This window comes from Salvelinus namaycush, chromosome 2 (assembly GCF_016432855.1).
Source record: "Salvelinus namaycush isolate Seneca chromosome 2, SaNama_1.0, whole genome shotgun sequence".
In the NCBI taxonomy this organism is placed as follows: domain Eukaryota; kingdom Metazoa; phylum Chordata; class Actinopteri; order Salmoniformes; family Salmonidae; genus Salvelinus; species Salvelinus namaycush.
This window is the reverse complement of record NC_052308.1, coordinates 29111563-29137986: the sequence shown is the minus strand read 5'-3', so window position 1 is coordinate 29137986 and position 26424 is coordinate 29111563. Positions and strand designations below refer to the sequence as shown.

Sequence of the window (26424 nt, the reverse complement as noted above, 5' to 3'; positions counted from 1 at the left end):
CGGGCTGTATCACCACCTGGTACGGCAACTGCTCCGCCCACAACCATAAGGCTCTCCAGGGGTAAGTGAGGTCTGCACAACGCATCACCGGGGGCAAACTACCTGCCCTCCAGGACACCTACACCACCCGATGTCACAGGAAGGCCATAAAGATCATCAAGGACAACAACCACCCGAGCCACTGCCTGTTCACCCCGCTATCATCCAGAAGGCGAGGTCAGTACAGGTGCATCAAAGCAGGGACCGAGAGACTGAAAAACAGCTTCTATCTCAAGGCCATCAGACTGTTAAACAGCCACCACTAACATTTAGTGGCCGCTGCCAACATACTGACTCAACTCCAGCCACTTTAATAATGGGAATTGATGGAAATTATGTAAAAATGTATCACTAGCCACTTTAAACAATGCCACTTTATGTTTATATACCCTACATTACTCATCTCATATGTATAGACTGTACTCTATACCATCTACTGCATCTTGCCTATCCCGTTCTGTACCATCACTCATTCATATATCTTTATGTACATATTCTTTATCCCTTTACACGTGTGTGTATAAGGTAGTAGTTGTGGAATTGTTAGGTTAGATTACTTGTTGGTTATTACTGCATTGTCGGAACTAGAAGCACAAGCATTTCGCTACACTCGCACTAACATCTGCATGTGACAAATAAAATTTGATTTGATTTTACTACAACTGGAGCCATACTGGATAGAGAAGAAAGCGGAGTATAACAGCAGGTGGAAAAGTAGCCTGGACAGCCGCTATTGTCCACTATCATCTAGACTTAATGTGCCCAGACAGTGATACACTCGTGTCCCCTAGCGACCGGTTCGTACATAACACATCCTCCATTCAGGCTGCAACGGCGTCGGTCTCCTCCTTTTCTCGATTTAATGGTCTGTGGGTGGAAGGAAAAAAATCGTAAAATATGCACTTTTTAAATTAATTTTTATAATATTTTTTACTTGTACCCCTTTTTCTCCCCAATTTCGTGGAATCCAATTGAGAGGCAAAGGTCGAGCCGTGCGTCCTCCGAAACACAACCCAACCAAGCCACATTGCTTCTTGGCACGATGCCCACTTAACCCAGAAGCCAGCCGCACCAATGTGTCGGAGGAAACACCGTACACCTGGCAACCGTGTCAGCGTTCACTGCGCCCGGCCCACCACAGGAGTCGCTAGTGCGCAATGGGACAAGGACATCTCTGCCGGCCAAACCCTCCCCTAACCCGGACGACACTGGGCCAATGGGTCTCTCGGTCGCGGGAGAATCTCTAGTGGCACATCTAGCACTGCGATGCAGTGCCTTAGACCACTGCGCCATTCGGGAGGCCAATATGCATAATATTTTTCACCACCAACTTCTGGATGTTGCACACCGGGTGGGTCTGTTGTTTACCTCTGCCTGAACATGGTCCGCAACATCAGGAAGTAGCATTAGCCACACCACATGGTGGTGGGAAAAAAAGTATTACGGAGGAAACCGACATCTTTGCAGCCTGAACAGAGGATGTTTTATGTATGAACCGGTCGCCAGGGGACACATAGCAGCAGGGCTAGTGGAAAAGTTTATCTCTGATCGTAACAATGTTGAGTCCTTACATTGCAACAAGGAATACAGATTTCAGTAATAGCATTGGCATATTGTGGTGATTTTAAATTGAGTGACCCAAGCAGGGCCGGAGTTATGGGCGGTCCTTAGAGGGCCTGGCCCACCCTACCGTATCTCCTTGTCCGTCCAAATAAAATACTGAAATATTGATCATTTATTTGACAGAGACAAACAATCTGATGCTGTCTGGACCAAAAGATTATGGCATGTCATACTACTTCTGGCCAGACAGCATCAGATTCTGTACATAGGCTACATACAGCAGAGAGGAAGAGGCGAAGCGAGAGGGCTCACTCTCACCAAAATCTGTCCAATATAAGCTCAATGCGTTTCTATCGAATAATATGCAGGCCGAAGCTTGTCGCCTGCCTTCCCGCCTTTGAAACAAAGACTTCAATTTTTAGAGCGGAGACATGAGCATCTTATCATTATATAATGATCTCTGGTTTCAGCCTCTTGCGTTTTGGAAAGGAAAGTGGCGAGTGCACAATGCACATTTAGGATACTGGATTTCGCTACTCCTGTCTAAATAAAATCATTCAAAATACTTCACCAGGGAACATGACTTAGCCACAGTCGCTCATTAGTTTCCTTTTTAAAAATAGCTGTGTATTATTTTAAAGCACAAGTGTGTTTGGGAAGCCTGCTATCTGGGTAGTGCGCCTGGCAATAGGTCTAGCTTATTGAGTTGCGGCTGTCAGTGAAAAGCGTCTAAAATATGTGTGAATATAATGTGTCTTGAGTATAATTTAAAAATGTTGCATCAAGAAGAAAGGTAGAGGGGTGTGGCGAAAATATGGCGCGTCCATTTGGCAATGTCTGATTGTCATAACTTAACATGTACACCACTCATTTTTTTCTTCGCCTCATACAAGTCAAGGAAAAATTAAGAAAATGTACAGTTTTTTTTTTTACGTCCATTGCAAATGATAGTTCCTCAGTATTTGGAAAATGTAAATATCATGATTGATTATCCCATATATCCAGTGGAAACGTCAGAAGCTCACTGGTGCAGGAACCTCTGACATGCTGACCACACTGCTCGAGTCGGGTGTGCGAGCGTTGCAAAAATAAATGTGCACATACATGTTATTCAATCATTGCACCCACACTACTTGCGTACGTCAACGATCATCTGCGTAGCCAGGCGCTAAAATAGAACTTGGTTCTATTTGTGACTCTTGACCCTCTGCAAGTCCTGCCTCTCCCATGTCCTCAATGGTTTTTAGCAACATATAACCACATGGGTGATTGAAAGATGAACTGAGGTCCACACTCCAGTTGGTGGTAGGAATGCACCTTAAAGTTGGTTGCCAACCGCCATATAAAGTCCAAAGAAGAAGAAGCCTGAAGGAGGAGTATATACTAGAAACAAACTCGGTTGACCCTTTTATCTGTGGAGTAACTGTCGGAGTAGAGGACCTTGCATTTCAGGTAAAATAACAACCCAATGTTTATATCCCAGGACAAATTAGCTAGCAACAGCAAGCTAGCTAGCTAAATTACAATAAATGTTTAATGCTTTTCGACCTGTCCCCAAATTAATATAGTTGGTTCAGAGTTCGTTTTGATATTTCAACCTGCGTGTTCTGATCGCGTCTGGTGTGTGGACAAAAATCAACATGGCGGACACACGCGAGGGGGTGCACTGGGTCAGCATGTGAGATTCTGACCACGCCACTCGTGTTGCGTGCGTTGCAAAATAAATGTACACATACATGTTATTCAATCATTGCACCCACACTACTTGCGTACGTCAACGAGTGTATGCGTAGCCAGGCGCAAAAATAGAACTTGGTTCTATGTGACATTTGACGCGCTGCAAGTCCCGCCTCTCCCATCTCCTCATTGGTTTTTAGGAGCATATACCCATATGGGTGATTGAAAGATGAATTGAGGTCCACACTCCAGTCCAGTTGGTAGAGGTAATGCACCTTACAGTTGGTTTCCAACCGCCATATAAAGTCCAAAAAAGAAGAAGAAAAATCCTGAAGGAGGAGCGATTAGTAGAAAGAAACTCAGTTTACCATTTTATCTGTGGATTAACTGTCGGAGTAGAGGACCTTGCATTTCAGGTAAATTAACAACCCAATGTTTATATCCCAGGACAATTTAACTAGCAACAGCAAGCTTGCTAGTTAAATTGCCATAAATGTTCAATACTTTTTGACCTGTCACCAAGTTGGTTCAGAGTTCGTTTTGATATTTCAACCTGCTTGTCCTGATTGCGTCCGGTGTGGGTGGACAAAATCAACATGCGCGGGAGTGGTCTGGTCAGCATGTTTATTTTTTATTTAACTCGGCAAGTCAATTAAGAACAAATTCTTATTTACAATGACAGCCTACCCCAGCCAAACCCAGACGACGCTGGGCCAGTCCCTATGGGACTCCCAATCACGGCCGGATGTGATACAGCCTGGATTCGAACCAGGGACTGTAGTCCCTCTTGCACTGAGATGCAGTGCCTTAGACTGCTGCGCCACTCTGGAACATTGTAAGGCAGGAACATTGTAAGGCAATGTTCCCTCAACTGCGCGCGGGCGAGCAGCTCCACTCAGACTGCCAACCAGAAGAAATATGAGCTGGTGCAGAGAAGCATGAGACTGAACTTCACTCAACTTTCTACAGTATTCTCCTTTAGTTAACACTATTGACGTTTTGCTCTACTGTGGGAATTGTGATCGAATCAATGCAATATTAGCCACTTTCAACGTAATATACCGAAACAAAATGAACTATGCAAGATTTTGTATGCAAAACTAACTATGCAAGAGATTTTCTTGTAGGCATTGGAGTAGGATTCTATTGCATTGACAGGCACCACTCAGGCCCACACTTTACACAGACCAGTGCGCCATAACCAATCAGAGCTGCAGTAGGCCTATATGCAAATAGCCATTGCCAAATATTGATCGGTGCCATTCACTTTGAACTGGGCTGTTTAGGCTACAGTATGATCGGTCGCCAGTAGATGCTCTTGAGATCAAAGTGAGAGCTGCATGTAGCCACGTTTGCACACATTTGTTCATATTCTTTGCTAGTTAGTGAGTTATTAACCCAGTTATAGCTCATTTCTAGTCAACAATGGGGGGGGGGGGGGGGGGGGGGGGGGTTGCTTCCTACAAGAGCACAAAATGTGTGCATTTTTCATCATCTTGGAAAAGCAATCAGATAAAGAGCCTTATAATGTCGCAAAAGGGATGTGTTGTATTTTGAGAAAGTCTTGAATAAAGCTAAGTAGCCAATAGGCAGAGCGTAGCATAATTTGTCTGATTCTCTGTAATAATTGTATGGGAATAATAATAAATGTTATTTTGTAAAGTGGTTTCTTGCATCAAACAACATTTTCAGTCACCTCCTCGTCTGAAGGACAAATGGATAAACAGGTTGTCAAGCCCTGCATGTTTTTTGTTTTTTTCAAAAGTCTCATGGAATGTAGAGGCTGCTACTGTAGGTTGAGGGCAGAGGCTAGTGCTCTCGCCATAGTTGAATTTTAACTTTTAGATTTTTATAATTTTACTTCAGATTTTTATGATTAACCATGTGACAAAGATTTTGAGAAATGAAACTTTTCCACAAAAATGTGCATATAAAAATAATAACTGGCATGCAGCACGTGCACACATAGGAGGTCCCGTGAAAAAACTTTCCCCCCTATGGAAATCAAAGGCCCATCCAAATGATTCGTTCCGGCGCCAGGTCTGTACCAAAGTGTGGCTTAAAGCCAAAGTGTGGCTTTCTTATTGAGCATCACTCAATATATGCTCAAACGGAACATTACACTACATTTTAGCAATACTTACTGTGGAAAAATAGGCAGATGCTGGGAGAGTGAAGCTGAACCCATTGATGTTAAAGGTAATCTCAAGCATGTTACTGCATCTCACGATACTCTGTAGAGTAGTAAGGAAATGTATCCTAAATATTTTCTGAAATTCACTGAGCCACTTAGTACCATAAATGAGTTTTTCAGTTATTCAGTTATGAAAAACATAACACAAATATCCATTACAAAACTGTGTTAATTTATAAGATTGAGATCCAGTGAAACCTGCCTGTATGCTCCCACCCAGCCATTGACATCCCTGGGAGGCCTGATGATCTCAGTGGTGCCAGAGTCAACTATAGTTTGGCAGCCAGCTGCACACGCCCCAGTATTCCCATTGTACTGGAACAGACAGCGCACATATTTATGTATAATAGGCAAGTCAGTTAAGAACAAATTCTTATTTACAATGACGGCCTAAGAACAGTGGGATATTTGCCTTGTTCAGGGGCAGAACGACAGATTATTATCTTGTCAGCTCGGGGATTCGATCCACCAACCTTTCAGTTACTGGCCTAACGCTCTAACCACTAGGCTACCTGCCACCTTAAGACAAATAGCATCACTATTCTATAGAGTCATCAACAACAAAAGTACGCATAACACCAGTGACTGATCATCCTTAATGAGTTTGAATTTGGTTGGCGTCTTCTGTGGGACAATGATAATCTTTTATTCTGTTACACAAACTCATTCATTAGCCGTCCACAATATTACCTGTCTACTTTATACTGCCAGTAGGTTGAGAGATGGGGATCCATTGGATGCTTCCTGTGAAGTAGGAGGGGTCGGTTCCTCCCAGGATTAACAAACTGCCATCTACAACCCTGTCCTCCAGTGAAATCTCACTTGGTCAGTTAGATGGAGAACAGGTCTTGGGGGATCTTGCCATGTTTCCAAATGTTGTCAAATACAGGAGTGCCTCCCTTAATTGACAGCTGCTTGGGGAAGGCCAGACCCATACTCCCATCCCATGGTAATGTCTGCATGAGTGTCCTCCACCAGACTTCGGCCAAAGATATGGTGTCACTGATCTGGGGGAAAAAGCAGTCACACACATCCACTCAAAATGCTGTTGGTGACATTTTAAGAATGAGAAGTACAAGCCTCTCTCAACAGCATAAATTGAGGGGATTGAATGTGATGTGGCTGTATTTGTTTCCGAGAAGCCGGTGTTTGTTATTTTCTGACTGCACAAACACCGGCTTCTCGGGCATGATCACTTTTATACAACCGGTTACCATATTCAAAAAATTATTTACATATTTTCATTAAAAACGCTATTTTGATAAATGTATTCATACTATCTCCTCCTTCCACAAGATATAACCACGACACAAATCGTGTGTTGGTCCCCAAACCGGCTGGTCTTTCGTTCAATTGGTTCGGTTGCCAGAGAAGCAACCCAGTCCTGAAGTCTTTTTGTTCTGTATTTACGGACGCGACCCAGTCGTTCGTTCTAAATGTTCCATTGCCATACTGGCTGGCAACATTCGTATCCCTTGCTTGCTAGCCAACTAACGTTACGACTAACTTACACTCACGTCAAACAGTGCAATCAGAATGACAGCAAAGTAGCTGCATTTGCGTTTGTTTAAGCTGTTTTCTAGTGACATTTATTTGGATACATCAATAACAATGAGCTAATGATGCGCGATTTCGACTGGCGTAGAAAACGTGCTCTCGTCTGGACACCTATTCAGAGGAGCAAGCCAACAACACAGCTAACACAATCACTTCAAACTGAAGCTGGAAAGACAGCAAACTAGCTGCACTTAGTGTCGTTTTAGCTGTTTTCGATTGATAGGTCTTTGTATATCTCCATAAAAAAATTATGATTCGTGATTTCGACTGGCTGAGAAAAGCTGCCTGCCTGATCACTATGCGACATCTGGAGATCGAATTTGAATGTTGAAACAAAGTCGTCTGTCTCTCTGACATTTGCAAGGTTTATACAAATCTCCGCTGATCAAAAGAAAAGAAATGTGAGATAAAGTCTAAATGCAATTTATAGTGGAGGTCAGGTAGCCAGTTTATAATAGCAATAAGGCATCTCGGGGCTTTGTGGTATATGGCCAATATACCACGGCCAATGGCTGTTCCCACACGACGCAACACGGAGTGCCTGGGAAAATGCCTATTTACTCTGTTCTGACTGCACAATCCACTGTCTCATCAGCCCAGCCATGCTATTTATGAACCTAATTAGAGCAGTAACAAAGAAATGCTTTGTCATATCCGTGGTATACGGTCTGATATACAACGGCTGTCACCACCCAGTTTTTAATTAAGCAATAATGCCAGAGGTGTGGTATATGGCCAATATAACACGGCTAAGGGATGTTCTTATGCACGACGCACCGCGGAGTGTCTGGATACAGCCCTTAGCCGTGGTAAAGTGGCCATATATCACAAACCTCCGAGGTGCCTTATTGCTATTATAAACTGGTTACCAACGGAATTAGAGCAAAAGACATGTTTTGTCAAACCGTGGTATACGGTCTGATATACCATGCCTGTCGACATTCAGGGCTCGAACCACACAGTTTATAATGTTACATTACCAATGTGAAAGAAAGTAAATAGATATTTATGTTTCTCACTATTATGGTGTCGTATCCCACATCCCCTGTCATGTAACCAGTGACATATTGGATGGAGAAAGTCTCTGAGGTGGGCTGCAAGTTTCCTGGTTTGGGAGAAAAGGAGAAAGAGTAGAGTTGATTTAAAGCAGGGGTAGGCAACTACATTCAGTCGCGGGACGATTTTTGTCAGAGCAGATGGTCGGGGCCAGGAAATAAATAGAATAATTTGTACACTGCAAATTGACCACCACCGTGCCACAACAAAAAAAAACAAAAAAATTGTGGGAATACTTTAACAGATTTCCTAAATGAAACACATTTTTATCTGAATTCCTGGTGATTTGTCTTTTACCTAAAAAGAAAATCCTAAAAATAAGGGCCCAAACCCTTGAGGGCCCCAGAAATCACTCAGGGTGGTATTGGCCAACAGGCCGCTTGTTGCCGACCCCGGATTTAAAGGAACATTTTTAACAAATACATAATGTCTTATTTAGAGGTTACAGTTCCACAACTAGGTATTATTTCATTGTATCACTGTTGTACATACTCATTGCAGGTCTGGCTGCTGCTGCAGTGTAGAGGGCACCCACAGGTCAGCAGAGCCTGTGTCAAAGAGAACCTTGAACAACTGAGGGGGTGTACCGATGGCGATGACTCCATAGTATGTGGACTGTGTGAGACAGTCAAGGGAGAGAAATTCATATGAGGAATGTTTCAGCCAGACACTCAAGTAAGGCTGAGCAGTCACCAATGGAGACATACTGGGCTTTAGGTAGGTGCACACACCTCATGGGCACCGTGGCATCTCCAGGCCTGGTGTTAAACTTGTCTATGGGGTTGTAGGGATACTTCATATTATACTCTTCATACAGACCCTTGGCCTCCAGAGCCTGCCTGGCTGGCTGACTTCCCCTTTAAATAGAATAACCCTGGGCCTCAAAGTGGACATAGCACTTTTTTAGCATCAGATAACACAACACTAAGACCATCTACTGTGACTCAGAGAGGAACAGAGCTTTAAAACAGTCTGATACTGCAGTTAGAAAAAACTGTTTCCCTTTCAATTCCATTTCAACATATTCAAAACCTACCCTCAAGTCTCTCTCAGCAACACAATATCCTACATAATTCCTAGATTATATACTTGAGAAGGCACTCAGAAAGGGCCATTAAGGCAAACACTTCATCTCGCCTGCTCAGTTACCTGGGAGTACAGTACACTGGACAGGGTAGTACAACCCTGGCCTTTTATACACCCTAGTGTGTTTGGACAGTGTTCATTATTCCCAGCATTTACCCCTCCTATACGTCTGCAATATCTAATGCAATGATAAGAAACTACTTAACAACAATAAGAACAGAGTTCAATAGGTTAATATATCAGATAAGGGGAACAATAAACAGACTAGTTCACCTGAAACCTTTCAAACAAAAATGTCTTATCCATGCCTCAAATGATTCAACAATTAGGAATAGAGGGTCTAAAAATAGAAGCAATAGTATAATTTCCATAGAATCTTTTTGACGTATGAACCTGCATTGAGACAGGGCAAACAAAGGTAGGAGCAGTGCTCGCCCAGTGAGGAACACCTGCTGTTTCCATGACCGACTGACCAGGTGAATCCAAATGAAAGCTATGATCCCTTATTGTCACTTGTTAAATCAACTTCAATCAGTCTAGATGAAGGGGCAGATAGGTTAAAGAATGATTTTCCAGCCTTGAGACATGAATTGTGTGTGCCATTCAGAGGTTGAATAGGCAAGACAAAAGATTTAAGACCCTTTGAACGAGGTATGGTAGTAGGTGCCAGGCGCACCGGTTTGAGTGTGTCAAGAACTGCAACGCTGCTGGGTTTTTCACTCTCAACAGTTTCCTGTGTGAATCAAGAATGGTCCACCATCCAAAGGACACCCAGCCAACATGACAACTGTGGGAAACTTCAGAGTCAAGACGGGCCTTTCGAGACCTTGTATAGTTCATGCCCTGGCGAATTGAGGCTGTTCTGAGGGCAAAAGGGGATGCAACTCAATATTAGGAAGGTGTTCCTAATGTTTTGTATACTCAGCGTGAATTATTTGAAGTGGCAAGTGTTTCTATTTGTGTAATGTTGTCAACTGCATGAGAAAGATGAGCATACAATAAATCTACATCTGCACTAATGAAGTGCATATACAGTACATGTAGGTCACACCTTGTTACAGGTTAATAATAAGTCGTATAGATAAACTGGAACAGTACGTCATGACTCAGCATTTCCCACAAAGATAAAGATTTCTGTAAAATGGGGTTGTTGACTTTTCAGAATGTGAGCATGTAACATATGGGTGTGTACGATTGGTTTTAGTTTAATGGCTTTAGTTTAATGGCTTGTCATATTATTTATGAATGGCCATTTGATACAAAGAATAGAGTGACTTTAATGACTGCAAATAAAGGTCTGAGCGTACTTTCCGCATACTTGAGTCTGATAGGAATTGTTCAATTGTTCGCGTCTCAACAATTTGATTCAATTATCACTAGATTAGAGTGTTTTTAAACAAGATAATGTCAGTAATAACGTTTCTGATATTTCACATGCGTCTGAATAAGATCTAAGTGACGTAGGTAATTGTCTAACTTCTTTAGACAACTCTGCCCTCTAAAGGACAAAGTCAGACATCATCATAACTTACACGGTCTTATAATTTCGTAAAATTGTATTTAATGTCAACAGGTTGTAACGTTGTAAAACTGTAATAACTTTAGATCATTCAACCTCATCTTCAAATGTACAAAAGTAATAAAAGAGAACACACTAATAAAAAACAACAGCCATGTTTAAAATAAAATACTCTTTATTAAAAAAAACATTCTACAAATTGTTTTAATTGAAACGTAATGTGGTATGTACAAATTACAATTAGCTCAAATAGTAAATAATGACTCTGGCTAAATGCACATTAAATGGTAAACACTGACAGCATTAGAAAATGTACTCACCAATGTGTGGATCCCTTGTCAGATGAATTCCTTGTTTAATACTGTATCAACCAGATGTTTGTTAATTAGATAAAACATTAAGGTAAAACTCTGACCCTTGTACAGTTTTACAGTTCTGTTTTCAGGTTGTATGACTCTTCCAGAGCAGAAAGATTAATGGAGCAAGCTTCTTTATTTCCTCCTTTTCTGAATGTTGCTCTTGTGAAACTCAAACGTGATTAATCCCTGTTCACTCCTTTCATGAGGAACAAAAAGGAGGTCATAATACAGCAGTATGGGGTTAATGTGTATTTACTACAGTGCATGATGTAGTACCTGCTGCAAACGGTTTCCTGGAGGATTAATCGATGAGCTGAGGACTGAAACAGAGCCACATCCTTAACACAAAGACAAGACTGGCCAGAGAAACAACAAACATATGTAGCACATTAAAACATTTGAACATGTCATAAAAACATTGAAATCCCCTGAAATTGTACTGGAGAAAATTAACAACCTAATATCACATATCATAAGGATATGTTCTAAATAAACCAAAGCCTTCAGTATCAAACAAATTAACTAAGTGTTATAATTTAGTAGAAAAAAGCTGATTGAATCTTCTAGAATCGTATTGTGAATGGTAAAATGACTGCATTTACTGTTCAAAGCCCCCTGGGACTAGTGATGACTAAGAGAAAGTCACTACTTACCTCTTCATAATGCAAAGGCAATGTTATCTACAGTGAAATAAGTAATTCATCAAAACCCATTCAATATCATCAGTGAAGAAGGGCGCTGCATGATCTGACAACATCTACTGATCTGAACATAACACAACTACTGATGATCAATACTCATGGCATTTTTATACGTCTATCCTTTCTGCTATTCTCAACTGGAGGTGGGGGCATGAGTCCGCTGCTGTTCTTCCATTTGTGTCTAATCTATCAAATGCAACTGTGAGATTATTTCATGTGTCCCTGCCATTTTATGCAGTTGTACAAGCAGTATTGATCATATCAGGCATACTACCAGGTCTTCAGGCACCTGTTATCAGATATTTCCATCACTAAGATTTCTGTTAAACTGAATGTTATGCTCATGCTGCAGACATAAAAAGCTGATGTTTTCAAGAGCGTGCCACTCCCCCACTCATTATAAGCAGGGAACACACTATCCTACCCATTCATATCATCAAACAAAATGGATCCTGTCTCCCCTGATAATGTGCAGTTTGAATTTTAACTCTAACATTTGTTCTCTACCAGTTGTTCTTCCCGCATGCAGTTAAATAGCGCATCTGAATATTTTACCATTTTTTAAAACAATATAGCCTATGAGGATATTATTAGATGTGTGTATGATTTTAGGAATAGTCCTGACCTAGCTATTTATCTATCACTCCCCAGTTACACTTGACGGAGTAAAACGTCATACTCAATTTAACTTACCGGTATGTGACATACACATCAGAGGGACTTCTATTGGTTAAGCAATATTTTGAATCTAAATTTGCCTGTGACAAAACAGCATGCAGGGATAAAAAACTATTGACAACGCACTGTTAATGAATTGTATAAGACCTATGGACATTTTGAAAGTGAAACAAAATGATCATGGAGCAATACACTTCTATAAATTGTAACCAGTGCTATTATACTGATGGCATTGCTTTAAGGAGATGTCTATACCCGTTTATGTGCAATATATACAAGTGTATGGTATTACATTTATTATGAACCAGGTATCATTAATTGAACGGCTTATCTGCTTGCCTCATATATAGAATGCATCTAAGTACACAATACCAGATTAAGTGATTTTCAGGTGTTCATAACAAGGGATCAGACTGTTCTTTGTTTATACGTACCAAGTATGTCGTTCAGGCTGGCAGCAATCTTTACCTGAGCAGGGACAGGTGTCTGTGGGGGGGAAGGGAGGTGCCCACTCCTGTCATAGACAGGCAGAGCTCAAAACCTCTGAGAAGCCTTGTGTTGCCGTCCAGGGTGTGGCACACACAGTGGGTCTCTCACAAGGCAGGATTTGCATTTCCTACCAAAGTTTACATACCAAATCCACAACTATGCTAGTCAGGCCTGGAATCCTGGCACTATGCCGACTGTTAACTGGGCAGTGCCTCCTGTGGATTCTGGATCCCTGATGGCAGCCCAATGACGGTCTCTTCATTTTGATTTCATATTCACTTAGAATAACCTCTAAAACTAAATCAATTCAAATCATCAATCCCTGCACAGGGCGGGAGGTTCCTTTCACTGGGAGTGGCACATGGTGGTTTGTGGAAAGCTTGGGTGCCGAGTCACTCCATCCCATGGTGGGGTACCAATGTAAACTGATCCTAACACAGTAAAATATTATTCCTGCAGGCTTCAACGCAGGGGGAGCAAAGCAACTGGTAAATACACAAATAATAAAAACTATGGCTCCTTGTTAAGCTGGAACAGATCTTGAGGCATTAACCTCCTAGCTCTGCAGGGTTGTTTTCGTCAGTAGAGTTGAGTGGACAGGACAGGCACTCCAGCTGTGTGTTGTTGGCCAAAGTGACACATAGCAGGAGGTGTGGTGTGCAGAGCAGTGGAACACCCGGGACAACTGGATCAGTGGCCCAAGGTGATGACAATAGCGCCACCATCAGAGCAGCAGCCAGCAAGAGGTGAGCCTCTCTCCAGCCCCCGTTGTAACAGCTCACTGGAAAACAGCTTCATCACCTACGGCTACGAGGACCAGAGATAACACAGGAGTAGGGCCCCACTCCCACTTCAACGGGACACTAGGGACATCTCAGCAAAGGCACAGTAATGATGGCCAGGTAAAAGGTGGTGGGGGGGGGGGGAATTTGGGCATTAACAGCTCGAACATCAGCAACTCTTCAAAAAGCTGTGTCAACAATGATGGTGAGCAATGATGTCAACACAAAGATTTGAGCTCTTTCCCTTGCTCTCAACACTTTTCTTTTTCCTTTCTGGTCTGGAAAGGTGCTCCCATTTTTCAAGTGCAAAAGCCAATTCCTTCGCAACACAACAGAAAAGGTCACAAAAGTCGTCTTCCAAGGCAGAAACATTTGTTTTCCCACGAAAGAGAACATTTATTGATACCGAAACAAAATCTATGAAGTGCAAGCTGCACTTTGTGTTTTTTGACAACTACGTCTTAGGCGCATGTGCAATTGCGGTTTCCATTTTTTCTCCAAAAATCAGGTGGACACAGCACAAAGCATATTTTCCATTTAAAACACGGGAAATGGCATCACAAAGCATTAACACAACGAGCAGTAAATTCTGAGGAAATGCACAAAGGGCCACTGTGCAAAGGACCCTTGCCCCTGTGCATTCTGGAGTATTTTTGCGTATGGTGTTTTCCAGTGTCCAACGGTGGTATGGTGGTGTTATCCCCTCTGGTATTCCTTGCTCAAAAATCTGAAGTGTCCATAACATACATACAGTAATAATTTTATACAAGAAATGTCACTTAAAATACATTTTTAAATAAAACTTTTTTTATATATATAAAAATGCCAATACACTTTGAATTCTAAGTAGAAGCAGACGGCTATGGCATTAACAACACTACTGGTGAGTTCCCCAAGTATAAAGTTGTCAATTAATGTAAAGGCCAAATTGAAAATCAACAATTATGTAAATGAACTTCAACATGAGAGATTTTGATACATAAGCTTAATGCCAGTCAACAAACCTTATCCTTAGTTTAACTCTAAACAGAATTTAAGTACACTGAACTAAACCAATTGTTAAAATCTATATATGTTTTAGGGACATACATACTCTTGGTCCTTGAGAGCAAATAGAAAGGTATCCTGTTTCAAAAGTGAGTCATACATTTGACATAACGGATTGAACTCATTGGAGAAATTCCATTTAGATAAACTACTTTCCTTCTCACCTTGTTGACTCACTTTTGTGGAACTGAAAAGACTATGTGAAATGGCGCCGCCTAGCTTTCTGGAAGGCTAAGCAGTCTCTAAATGGTTTCTAGACAGTTCTCTCAGAACCAAAAGGGGAAGTCATCAAGGGACACATATTACTGCCATGAGGGGCCATCGTCATTTGGTTTAGAAGCTTTATTTCCCTCTTTACCATGTATAGTAAAAGACTTACTTAAACTTAACCATTTAACTGTGGGGATAATTGTTGGAAATAACATTACTCATAATATAAAAAACAGGATAACGTCCTGACCTCAAGGACCTCAGTGGCACAGGAAAATAGTGGTAGTTCTTATTTGGTAAAAAATAATACCCTCTATGGAATTTGTGTGACATCATCTCTATTGAATGAACCCAAGGATCATAGACCTGTTGACAATCATAACCATTCTGGATTTACGGTAATAGAGTCAATATTTGGATATTGCCTAACTAATAGGCACTTTTAAATTAGACCACTCAAAAGAAACTTATGAGCCTTGTTTTTTTGTGTTTCTTTTTACTATTAGTCTATATAGTCAACAGGGCAATGCAACACTTGTAAAACAAACTCTGATATCCTAGATTCTCTTATAATGTATCACACAAAATATTGTTTCCAACATCGAAAATTCAAAATTAACTGTGAGTGCTATTGGTGCCAAGCAAAGATACACTGACAGTCGGTGAAAATGTGAGCACTTTGGCGATTAGAAATAACAAAAATCGTCCCAATTATGGATCAAATAAGACCTTATCAAACAGCAATGTTTGATTTGAAAATATTCCAGGTAGAGTTTTATGTAAATAACCGAATTTCAAAACCGTTCATGTCCCTTTACATTGGCTGCTTGATAGAGACTGGTATATTCTTATTGATCAACAAAAGCAGACGCCAATTTTTGATAATGCAATGGAAAACTGTATCGTCTTACAACTACACACCTTCACAGGGCTCTTAAAATATGGCATGGCTTATCTATTACCAGTCTGACTAAGTGTAAGAAATTCAAATGAGGAGATAACTAAGTGTAGGTCAGTTTTTTTTCAGGTCTCAGATTAATCTTTACATGCTTTTATGTTCTACTGCAATGAATAGCAAACAAGACTTGACACCAGATAAATTATTGTTTGCAAATACAATGGATGTCAGATTTTTTCCAAATAAAAAGGCAATAACCAATGTAGTAGTGATTCACAAAAATGCATAAATTACTCTACAGATGAATGATTTACAGATTAGTTGCGCAAATAGAGAAAGGTGAGTCTACTTTGACTTAACCATTTTCAATTAAATGTATCCACTTCTTGCGATTTAAATTGTTCACATTAAAAGTAGACCACCAATAGAATGTAATGCAGGCTACATGCTAATGCATGCTAAGTTGACAACTTAAAATATCTGAAAGGCTTGTTATTTTTCATTACCAAATGACTCTTAGTATAGCATTGTGTTCTGCCAAGAAGTTCTACTTGTAGCAAGACAGAAAGCTATCAACCCCACCCTGTTCCGTTTCAATGACAGCTAAATCCCGTAACACATTGTGGGTGTGAATGTGCTACCAATGCATCACACATGAATGATTCTCATTTTATGAGGCTCCTCTGACAATGACCATCACCAGGTAGTCCTCTTCGGTTTTGGCAAGGGCTTTAGCTGAGGCATCCATGAACTGCTGGGAAAAATCACAGGGCGGGAAAGCGTGAAGAACTCCTGCGCCGTCCTTGTCACGGCTGCCACCCACAGGCAGGCTGATGACGCCGGCCGCTTGCTTCTGCTTCAGGTAGGAGACCAGGTTCTTTAGAGGCCTCTCGGTGGAGCTTCCCACATCCTGGGGCCCCTCCTCACAGCTCCCGGGCACAGCCAAGAGGACAGAATAGCCGCTGGGGCCTGCAGTCTTGATGCGACGGGACACCTCATCCAGCTTGGGCTGGTCCAGACGCAGGCGCTGGGTGATCTTTAGCTGGGACACCTGACCACCAGTGGAGCTCTCCACCAGTAGTCTGGCTGCCACAGCTAAGTCCCCCTCTAGCAGGTGCATGGAGGTGGGGAAGCTGCTGTTCTTCAGCAGGAGCACGCCCTGCCAGGCCTGACACAGCTTCTGCCCCCCGGCCCCCTGCTTAGACTGCAGGCTGGACAGGGAAGAGGGGTGATCAGAGCGGTCCTCCCTCTTTACAGGGCTTGTGCATGAGTCAATGGCTTTGCGTTTGCGTTCCCGTTCTGGTAAGGCTGGGCTGTCTGTCCGCAGCCGCTTGTCCCCAGGGCCACGGCCTAGGCTGCCCCGCTGCTCTCTGACGGGAGAGGGTCTATCGGAGCGTGGGGGGCTGTAGCGCCCCCCGTCCCGGCTGCTGCCACCAGGGCTGCGCTCCAGAGAGGCGCCGTGACGACGACGCCCATGTTCACTGCTGTTTGGTGAGCGGTCCGGGCGACGCCCATCTTCTAAGGGGCGGCGTTTTCGGGCCTGGTCTCGGCTCTGCAGCTCCCGTTCCAGAGACCAGGGTTCACGTGAACGCCTCTCCAGGTGCTCCACGGGTTCAAAAGCTGCCCCTCGCACCCTCTCGCAGACTGCTGGGCCAGCCCAGTCTGCGTTGTACAGTTCCCTTTCCCTGAAGCGGAGTGGGGGTGGAGGGCTCCTCTCTCTGATTCTGATGGCCTCGAGGGTGGGTCGGTGGACGAACGAGTCTGCCACTAGGTCAAAGTGAGGCGGCAGAGGGAGAGGCTGCAGGTACTGTTGCTGGTAGCGGAGCTCTGTGTCAGCAAAGTCCACCCTAAGTCTTCTCTCAGGACCACCCAGAGGAAAGCCACGCATGTGGGAGCAGGCGGCCTGGGCAGCGTCCAGGCTCTCATACTGGATGTAGGCCCACGTGTCCCCCTTCCTGTAGTCTATAGTCCTGATGGTGCCGAAGCGGTCAAACTCCCTAGCCAGAGCAGCAAGGGGGACCCAGGGGCCAAGACCCCCCACCCACAGCCTGGTTGTGGGTGTCGCTTTGCCATAGCCAATTTTAATAGGGTTGTGACACACCACTTTTCCTGACATGGTGATCTTAGCACGGTGAGCCATGTCCAGGTTCTCGAACTTTAGGAATCCATAGGTGCTGTTCTGTCCGCGAGCGGATGTCCGCTTGATGTCCACCTCTGTGATCAACCCAAACCTGTCAAACACCCTCCTCAAGTCATTCTCTGTCACTGAGACATCGAGGTTGCCAAGAAACAACGTCCTGTTGGCCCGCTGCTCATCTTCAGGGGAGAGAAGGTCCTCCTCACAGAAAGCTGCGCAGTCAGGGATGAAGGGTGGCCGGGCCCTGGCTTCATAGATAGAAAATTCCCTCTCTCTTTCTAGTTCTCTAGGGAGGGAGGGGGGAGGAGGGAGACGGCCCAAAGCTAGCTGCTGCAGTCGGAAATCTCTATATCCTAGCCCCGTTGGTGAAAGGGGTCTTTGGACATGCAAATGTCTGTGTCCTGCAACTTCTGCATATGGATCTTTTTCGATGGGGGAGCGGCTCCTCCTCCGGTTCATGTACACCGCGTCAATTTTTAGAGGGCGGTCATAGAGTACCAACTTGCCGCGTGCGTGTTTGGCCGCCTTGGCATCGTCGGGCCTTCTGAAATTCACAAATGCCACCCTTTCGTCGTTAACTCGGCTTATTTTGACACTCACGTCCCCAAATTTCTTGAATTCGTGAAATAATCCATCTTCAATGTCTTCGTCGCTCAACTGAGAGCCCAGTTCGCTGATTTTTAGAGTCTTGTACTCACTTTCGTTACTCGGAAGAGGCCGCGGTTCCCCGCGAGAATTGGTCCTTGTCGTGGGGTCCAGAGCAATGCTAATGTGTAGCTTGCTACTCGAACCAGTTGTATTAGCATATCCATGACCACTCCCAGTTCGATTTGCCACATGTTCGTCTAAATCTCGACAGTCTCTCTTTTCAGATGGTAAACTCCGTTTCACCGAACCACCACTTTTGACAGAACTATTCCCGTTGCTGCCTGCCGCCGAGAGTGTTCCCATTTTCTTACTTGTTAGGTGGCTTCCTCCCCGGTCTCGAATATCGTCCAGAATCCGCGAACGCTTTTTAACGGGCGACCGCTCCTTGCCTTTCATTTTTAGTAGACTGCAGTTACCGTCTTGAAAACAATATATTCTAATCTTACTACTCACTGTTTTTGTCTCTAACTTAAGTCAAATGTGCTTTAAATTCAACTCGTAGGCGACATGTCCGCCATGTTGAAGAGCAGCATTAAAAGTCCCGCCCAGCTTTGGTGATTGGTGGAATGCGGCTCGCGTAGAGAAGAACGATTGGTTCCACACATGTCACTCAACACAGTATAGGTGCGGTTCTGGGCCTAAAATACAGTGAGGAAGGTCAGTAACCTCTAATATCTTAGGCTTTATGTATGAGATACATACATGTTAATATTATAGTAGGCCTATCATTTTTGGATCAGAGGGAAATGCAACAAGCTAAAAATAAGATTGTGCCATAGAAACTCCAACACATTTTTGTATTGTCTAGTGAAGATTTTGAAAATTTGGCTGAGAATGTAGGCTAAGGCATATGGTAGGAAATAAGAAAAAAATGTGTGCTTTAAAAATAAAAACGAATAAGATTAATAAAAGTAGTAACAAAACATTACAATGAGACTCAGCTTATAGATTGTTTTATGTCTTCATAGTGATCTACTCTATACTGATGTAAATTCTTTGAGGGAGTGTGAGAGAGAGACACATCATGTACAATATCAATCAAAGTCATGAAAGACATGGGGGAGAGCGAGGTGGAACTGGTTAGTGGTAGAGGAGTTGATTGATGAGGCCTGAATCGACTGACAGGGACTGGCACATTTATTTCTGGGGCCTACTTAGGTAGAACCTCTCTGGTTATGTCCCAAATCCTCTATATATTGAACTATTTTTAAACAGGGGCAATCGAGCTCTGGTCAAAAGTAGTGCACTATGTGGGAATAGGGTGCCATTTGGGACACAATCTCTCTGCCTGTACGGCTGCAGCCAAAGTCACTGGCACCAGTACTGGTGCACTGCCAGAGAGACATCGGAGGAGTGATGAGGAGCAGCTGGTGGAGAAGAGGAAACCTATTCATAACAGTGTCATTTGCCCTCATTACAGCCAGACAGATGCCTCAATTACAGCAACAGTTGAACCAGAAGGATAGGGTAGGCACCATAGCTACAGTACAGGCCTTTGGAGATACAGTATCTATCCCCTTTCATTAATTTGTGCAAATTTGTAAACTTTAAGTTTATTATTGTAAAATGTCTGGTTCGCATACAAATACAATACAAATACAATTACTCCTTTTGCCGTGAGCAACCTGTTGCCAGGTGGATGTGAGAAGCACAATAACCACTAGGGGGCAGAGGGGTTCCTCTGATAAAGTGCTATGGACACTGAGGGTGTAGGCCTCCTTGTAATTTCTTTCTCACTTCCTGTGACACACCTCAAGGTCCAATGAAGGACAAACATACACAGGCTTAACCAGGTTACCATCCAACCTTTTTTATCCAAGTAAAGTACATGCCACGGGAAGTAGGGATCTCTTTGTGTTGATTAAACAAATTATGCGAGAAATGTCGTTGGCAACGCTTTTATGCACAAATATTGATATAATAACCATCATATCAAAGTAAACTTGGAGTCACCCAATGACATGTTGTGTGGTCCTCCCAGTACAATTTGTCAAAAGCAAACAGTTTATTAGGCTACAGATGAAACAATTTATGATGAACTTAACAGGGTGGTGAAAGGTGATGAGCTTGATGCTCCTTTCCAATAAATATCAAGGGTTATATTCTGGTGACATAATCATCGATGCTTGGCTGCTGTTAGACAAACATAATCTTGTGTTTTTGTGCATGATAATCTCATCCTGTAGGCTATATTTGCGCTCTAGCCACCAGCGTGCAGATACAGTACTGTACCCCTATCTGCTGTTGGCTAGAACGCACGTGCCAATACCATAGTGGGCACACTTCCTATATAATGGGGGGGGGGGGGGGGGGGGACCATATGTAGAGTTCAAAATGCGATGGAAACCCATTTAACTTGTATTTTTTATTTGGTAATTTAACCGCAAAAGGTATTTTTATGTTCACTATGTGATCATGCACAGGCTTTTATCTGCAAGAAGTCAATTTGATGGAGACATCTCTGTTAGGAAAATGCGCATAAAGCAATTGTTTTTACGCGGATTTTAGAATGGACACATTTACGGTATCACCAGGACCAATGGTAAATTCATGTAATAGGTTTTGCAAAATTCACATAAAGTTCCTGGTATTTATTAGTTCATATCAATTTAAAGAAATTTAGCCAATTTATTCATGACCAAATTTAGCTAGCATTAGATAGTTAATCCAGAGATTCTGACCTTTGCCTCGATTTGGCAGTCTCGTCCAGATCTTCATGGCATTTGTAGCTCTTTATGATAGCCACATTAGCAGATAATTAGAATTTCATTTTTGGAGGGTAAATACAGGCAAATATATTGTCAAAAGCCACCTTCGCCTAGAGAGATTTACACAGTTATCAAAACGTTAAACCAGGGTAAGCCTGAAATAAATAATGATGAACTTCACAGGGTAGTGAAAGTGCAAGGTGATGAGCTTGATGCTCCTTTCCAATTAATAATCTCGCTCTTTTGTCCATAATAATCTCATCATGTTGGCAAAGACAGTACAGTCTGAAGATAGGCTAAAACTGCTTATCCAATATAAATCCCAGATCACACTTGTAGGCAGGGGCGCAACTTCCACTGAGGACAGGGGGACATGTCCCCCCCACATTCTGAAATTGCATTTTTGTCCCCCAAATTTTATCATTGGAATGTGATACAAAACACGGCAACGGTGTGCTTTAAGACCATGCAGACGCCTCCGAGCAATCAGGTAGGCTGTTCGGAGTGTTTGTCCAACTGGATTTAGGACCACACAGACACCACAGAGCGGGCTGACAGGCTGTGTGAAGTCAAAGCTTCTGGAAGGCTGGCTGGGCCAGCACAGGAGAGTTGAACATAGTGTTGAGCTCTTTCACCGAGTTGTAAAAGAAAGCAGAACTGAAACTTGTACTCTTTAGTTGACTGATGTAGCTGGCAAGGTAACTGCTGTTCAACTTATCAGAAAAAATACAAAACAAGTGTATATTCGCTGTGCTGAGCTAGTATTGTAACTGACATGTAACGTTAGCTAATGTTTCATCCCGTCTTGACTGAGGTGAATGAATAAGCTACGCTAGTAAGTAGCTTCCACAGCCAGGTCAGCTCTAGCCTCTAGTTATCTGTCAGATAGCGATATGAGGTGGCTATTATTACTATCTAACAGCAGTTGTTTGTATAGAAATGTTTTGTAGCCTTTGTTTTGTCACGCTTCAGAAGTAAATGAACTTGGCAAGCTTTTGCTAGTTGATGTACCGTTAGAGAGAGAGCTGGCCAAAAGTTGGCTTACATTAGCTATTATTTTTGCCTTAAACTAGAATTGAATTAAACAATAAAACCATCAGCCAAATGATTGAAGAATTATGTTTTTTCAGTGCAATGTGAGTTGTATTAGTCAGTATGTCAATGTAATGTTATTGATCTGTCAGTTTCCCTAGATAATTCCCTACTTTTCACACTGACACTGTAATAAACAGCTCTAAAGTTACAGGCTTCGCTGTCATGGTGCACAGTAGAGGTCTGCACAGGACCGATTTCTTCATCCAGCTCCCGCCCTCAGACACAGCTTTTCATACCTCACTCTGCCAGCACCTGTTGGCTTTCTTTCCGATGGTCCCAAACCCAACCACAGTCCCGCAATGTTATTTTAGGCATATGTGATGCAGCTCACTTGCCAGCCAGGGTCCCAGCAATGTTGCGCCCTATAGGCAATATCAAATGTGCAAAAATAACTTAAGAAATAGGTTCAATTACCATAGATTCTCACATGGCCCTTATATTAGGCTATCTGTATTACTGGGCTATATCAGCCAACATGCTAGCTGTAGTTTGAAGAGAGCAGAGTTGGAGAGACTGGCACTTTCTCTTAATCTATTTTTATAGCCTACCTTTTTGGAGAGGGAAGATTTTCAGACAGAAAAATATGGGTGATCAACATTTAAGCCTATTTCTAGGCAATGTGGTAAACTATGTTGTGCCTTTTCCTTTTCAATGATGATTCATTTTTATGATTGCACTTCGACTCACGTTGTTTGAGCGCCACACATACTAGGCGCACTTGAACTCTAACACCCAACTAGGAGAGGTAGGCTACTGAAGTTGACACAGCTAATTCTGAGTGTGTGGCTAATGCAAAAAAGGTATGTTTTTAATACGATAGGTACGCTAACACATACAAAGCAGAAGGAGGAATGTTTCAAAATAATCTGTGGGACAACAAAAATATTTTCATCTGTCTGACGCCCGCTCCCGCCTGCAGCTTGAAAAATGCTGACTGTGCCGCAATGATCTCTGGTATACTGCAGAAATGCAGCCCTCTAGTGCAGTCAGTACACAACACTATGCTCATCATGTCTTAGCAGGATTAGATGGTGACAGGGGTCCCAAGATGGTCAGACAGTCAGGGAAGACCAATTTACGGAGCTCAGGTGAATTTTGCAGTATATTCAGTGAATGATGCAAAGTTCCATCTTGAATTGATGTGTAGACCTACAGTAGCTACAGGACAACAGCTTAAGCTTAAAGCTACAGTCTGGGATCTGGGAATACTGGTCATTTCAATTATTGAACCATTGATTCGATTCTTGGATAATATAGTGTATAAATGTACACCAAGGTCATTCTTTGTCATGCCTAATTTTAGGAGGATCAGATGGTGACAGGGGTCTCAACAGGGTCAGGCAGCCAGGGAAGACCAGTCTGTGACAGAGGTGAGGTGAATTTATGCAGATACAACACTTTATTATTTTAACCAGCAAACACAGGACAAGCCAGATGTTTTTTAAGGCAGTCTGACAAACCTCCAAAGTTGATTTCCAAACTGTATCAAGGGTTGATAGAGGCTTTTCCCAATGACACAAAACATTTAAATCAAAAATGTGAGGAAGACCTGGGAGACGCTATTGACGATGATGAATGGATACAGATAAAGTGCCTTCAGAGAGTATTCAAACCCCTTGACTTTTTCCACCTTTTGTTACGTTACAGCCTTATTCTAAAATTGATTAAATAAATAAAAATCCTCAGCAATCTACACACCATACCCCATATTGACCAAGCAAAAACAGGTTTTTAGAAATGTTTGCTAATTTATTAAATATAAAAAACAGAAACACCTTATTTACGTAAGTATTCAGACCCTTTGCTATGAGACTCGAAATTGAGCTCAGGTGCATCCTGTTTCCATTGATCATCCTTGAGATGTTTCTACAACTCGATTGGAGTCGACCTGTTGTAAATTCAATTGATTGGACATGATTTGGAAAGGCACACACCTGTCTATATAAGGTCCCACAGTTGACAGTGCATGTCAGAACAAAAACCAAACCACGAGGTTGAAGGAATTGTTTGTAGAGCGCCGAAACACGATTGTGTCGAGGCACAGATCTGGGGAAGGGTACCAAAACATTTCTGCAGCATTAAAGCCCCAAGAACACAGTGGCCTTCATCATTCTTAAATGGAAGAAGTTTGGAACCACCAAGACTCTTCCTAGAGCTGGCCACCCAGACAAACTGAGCAATTGGGGGAGAAGGACCATGGTCAGGGAGGTGAACAAGAACCTGATGGTCACCATGACAGAGCTCTAGAGATTCTCTGTGGAGATGAAAGAACTTTCCAGAAGGACAACCATCTCTGTAGCACTCCACCAATCAGGCATTTAGTGTAGAGCGGCCAGACGGAAGCCACTCCTCAGTAAAAGGTACATGACAGTCCGCTTGGAGTTTGCCAAAAAGCACATAAACACTCTCAGAGCATGAGAAACAAGATTCTCTGTTTTGATGAAACCAAGATTGAACTCTTTGGCCTGAATGCCAAGTGTCACGTCTGGAGGAAACCTGGCACCATCCCTACGGTGAAGCATGAGGGTGGCAGAATCATGCTGTGGGGATGTTTTTCAGCGGCAGGGACTGAGAGACTAGTCAGGATTGAGGCAAAGATGAACAGAGCAAAATACAGAGAGATCATTGATGAAAACCTGCTCCAGAGCTTTCATAACCTCAGACTGGGGTGAAGGTTCACCTTCCAACAGGACAACAACCCTAAGCACACAGCCAAGGCAACACAGGAGTGGCTTCGGGACAAGTCTCTGAATGTCCTTGAGTGGCCCAGCCAGATCCAGGACTTAAACCTGATCAAACTTCTCTGGAGAGACCTGAAAATAGCTGTGCAGCAATGCTCCCCATCCAACCTGACAGAGCTTGAGAGGATCTGCAGAGAAGAATGGGAGAAACTTCCCAAATGCAGGTGTGCCAAGCTTGTAGCGTCATACCCAAGAAAACTTGAGGCTATAATCGCTGCCAAAGGTGCTCCAACAAAGTACTGAATAAAGGGTCTGAATACTTATGTAAATGTGATATTTCCATAAAAAAAATATATTAGCAAAAATGATTAAAAACCTGTTTTTGCTTTATCATTCTGGGGTATTGTGTGTAGATTGATGATGGGGGAAAAAACTATTTAATCAATTTTAGAATAAGGCAGTAACATATCAAAATGTGGAAAAAGTCACTCTGTTAGAATGCCCAGTCATGTTCATATAATCTCAGACATAAATTGCTGCAGTTTAAGACCATCCATAGAATGTGCTATATGCCAGTGAAACGGAATATCATACACTCAGAAATGGTATTATTCTGTTGGATGTGTAAAGTAAAAAAGGGGACATATTTGCATATTTTGTGGTCTTGTGAAGGCTGGCTGAATTCTGGCAAAGAGTATGTACTTTTATCTCAGCATCTCTACAGATTTTCCCTTCTCCCTGTTTTTGTTTGCTTGGAAATGTTGATACTGGAGACTGTTAATAGAATAAATTGTATAACCTTGCATTTATAGTGGCTAATAAATGCATTGCCATTAATTGGAAGGTTGGTTATCCTTCCACAATGTGTGGAAGAAATGTCAAGTTATGTACAGTATCACTAGATTTGTTTTAAGATTAAGGGTATACTGTGCAACTTTCATAAGGTTTGGATGCCTTATATGGAATACTGTACAACAAAAATAGTCTGTGTTGAAAACATGGCCACGTCAGGGGAGATACCTATTTAGGCAATCCCTAGCTGCTGGGCTGCTTAGTCCTGGCCCTGGGGGTCTGCTGTACTGTTGTCACTCTGGCCTCGCTTAACACACCTGAAATCAAATAAAATGTTATTTGTCACATGTGTCGAATATAACAGACCTTACAGTGAAATGCTTACTTACAAACTCTTAATCAACAATGCAGTTGTAAGAAAAGTAAGTGTCAAGTGAAAAATAAAATAACAGTAGTGAGGCTGTATACAAGGGGTACCGGTACAGAGTCAATGTGCGGGGGCACCGGT

The 26424-nt window shown here is 42.6% G+C and overlaps 1 protein-coding gene and 1 pseudogene across 1 annotated transcript; both read right to left on the bottom strand.

Annotated features, from left to right (window-relative positions):
- Window positions 1–5641: 5641 nt before the first annotated feature.
- Window positions 5642–8885, bottom strand: LOC120021036 (annotated as a pseudogene).
- Window positions 8886–14071: 5186 nt separating this feature from the next.
- On the bottom strand, window positions 14072–19173 carry LOC120061049 (RNA-binding protein 15-like). The gene has a single exon (XM_039010557.1). The coding sequence runs from the start codon at window positions 19034–19036 to the stop codon at window positions 16526–16528; it is 2511 nt and encodes an 836-aa protein (XP_038866485.1). The 5' UTR covers window positions 19037–19173; the 3' UTR covers window positions 14072–16525.
- Between the last annotated feature and the right edge of the window lie 7251 nt (window positions 19174–26424).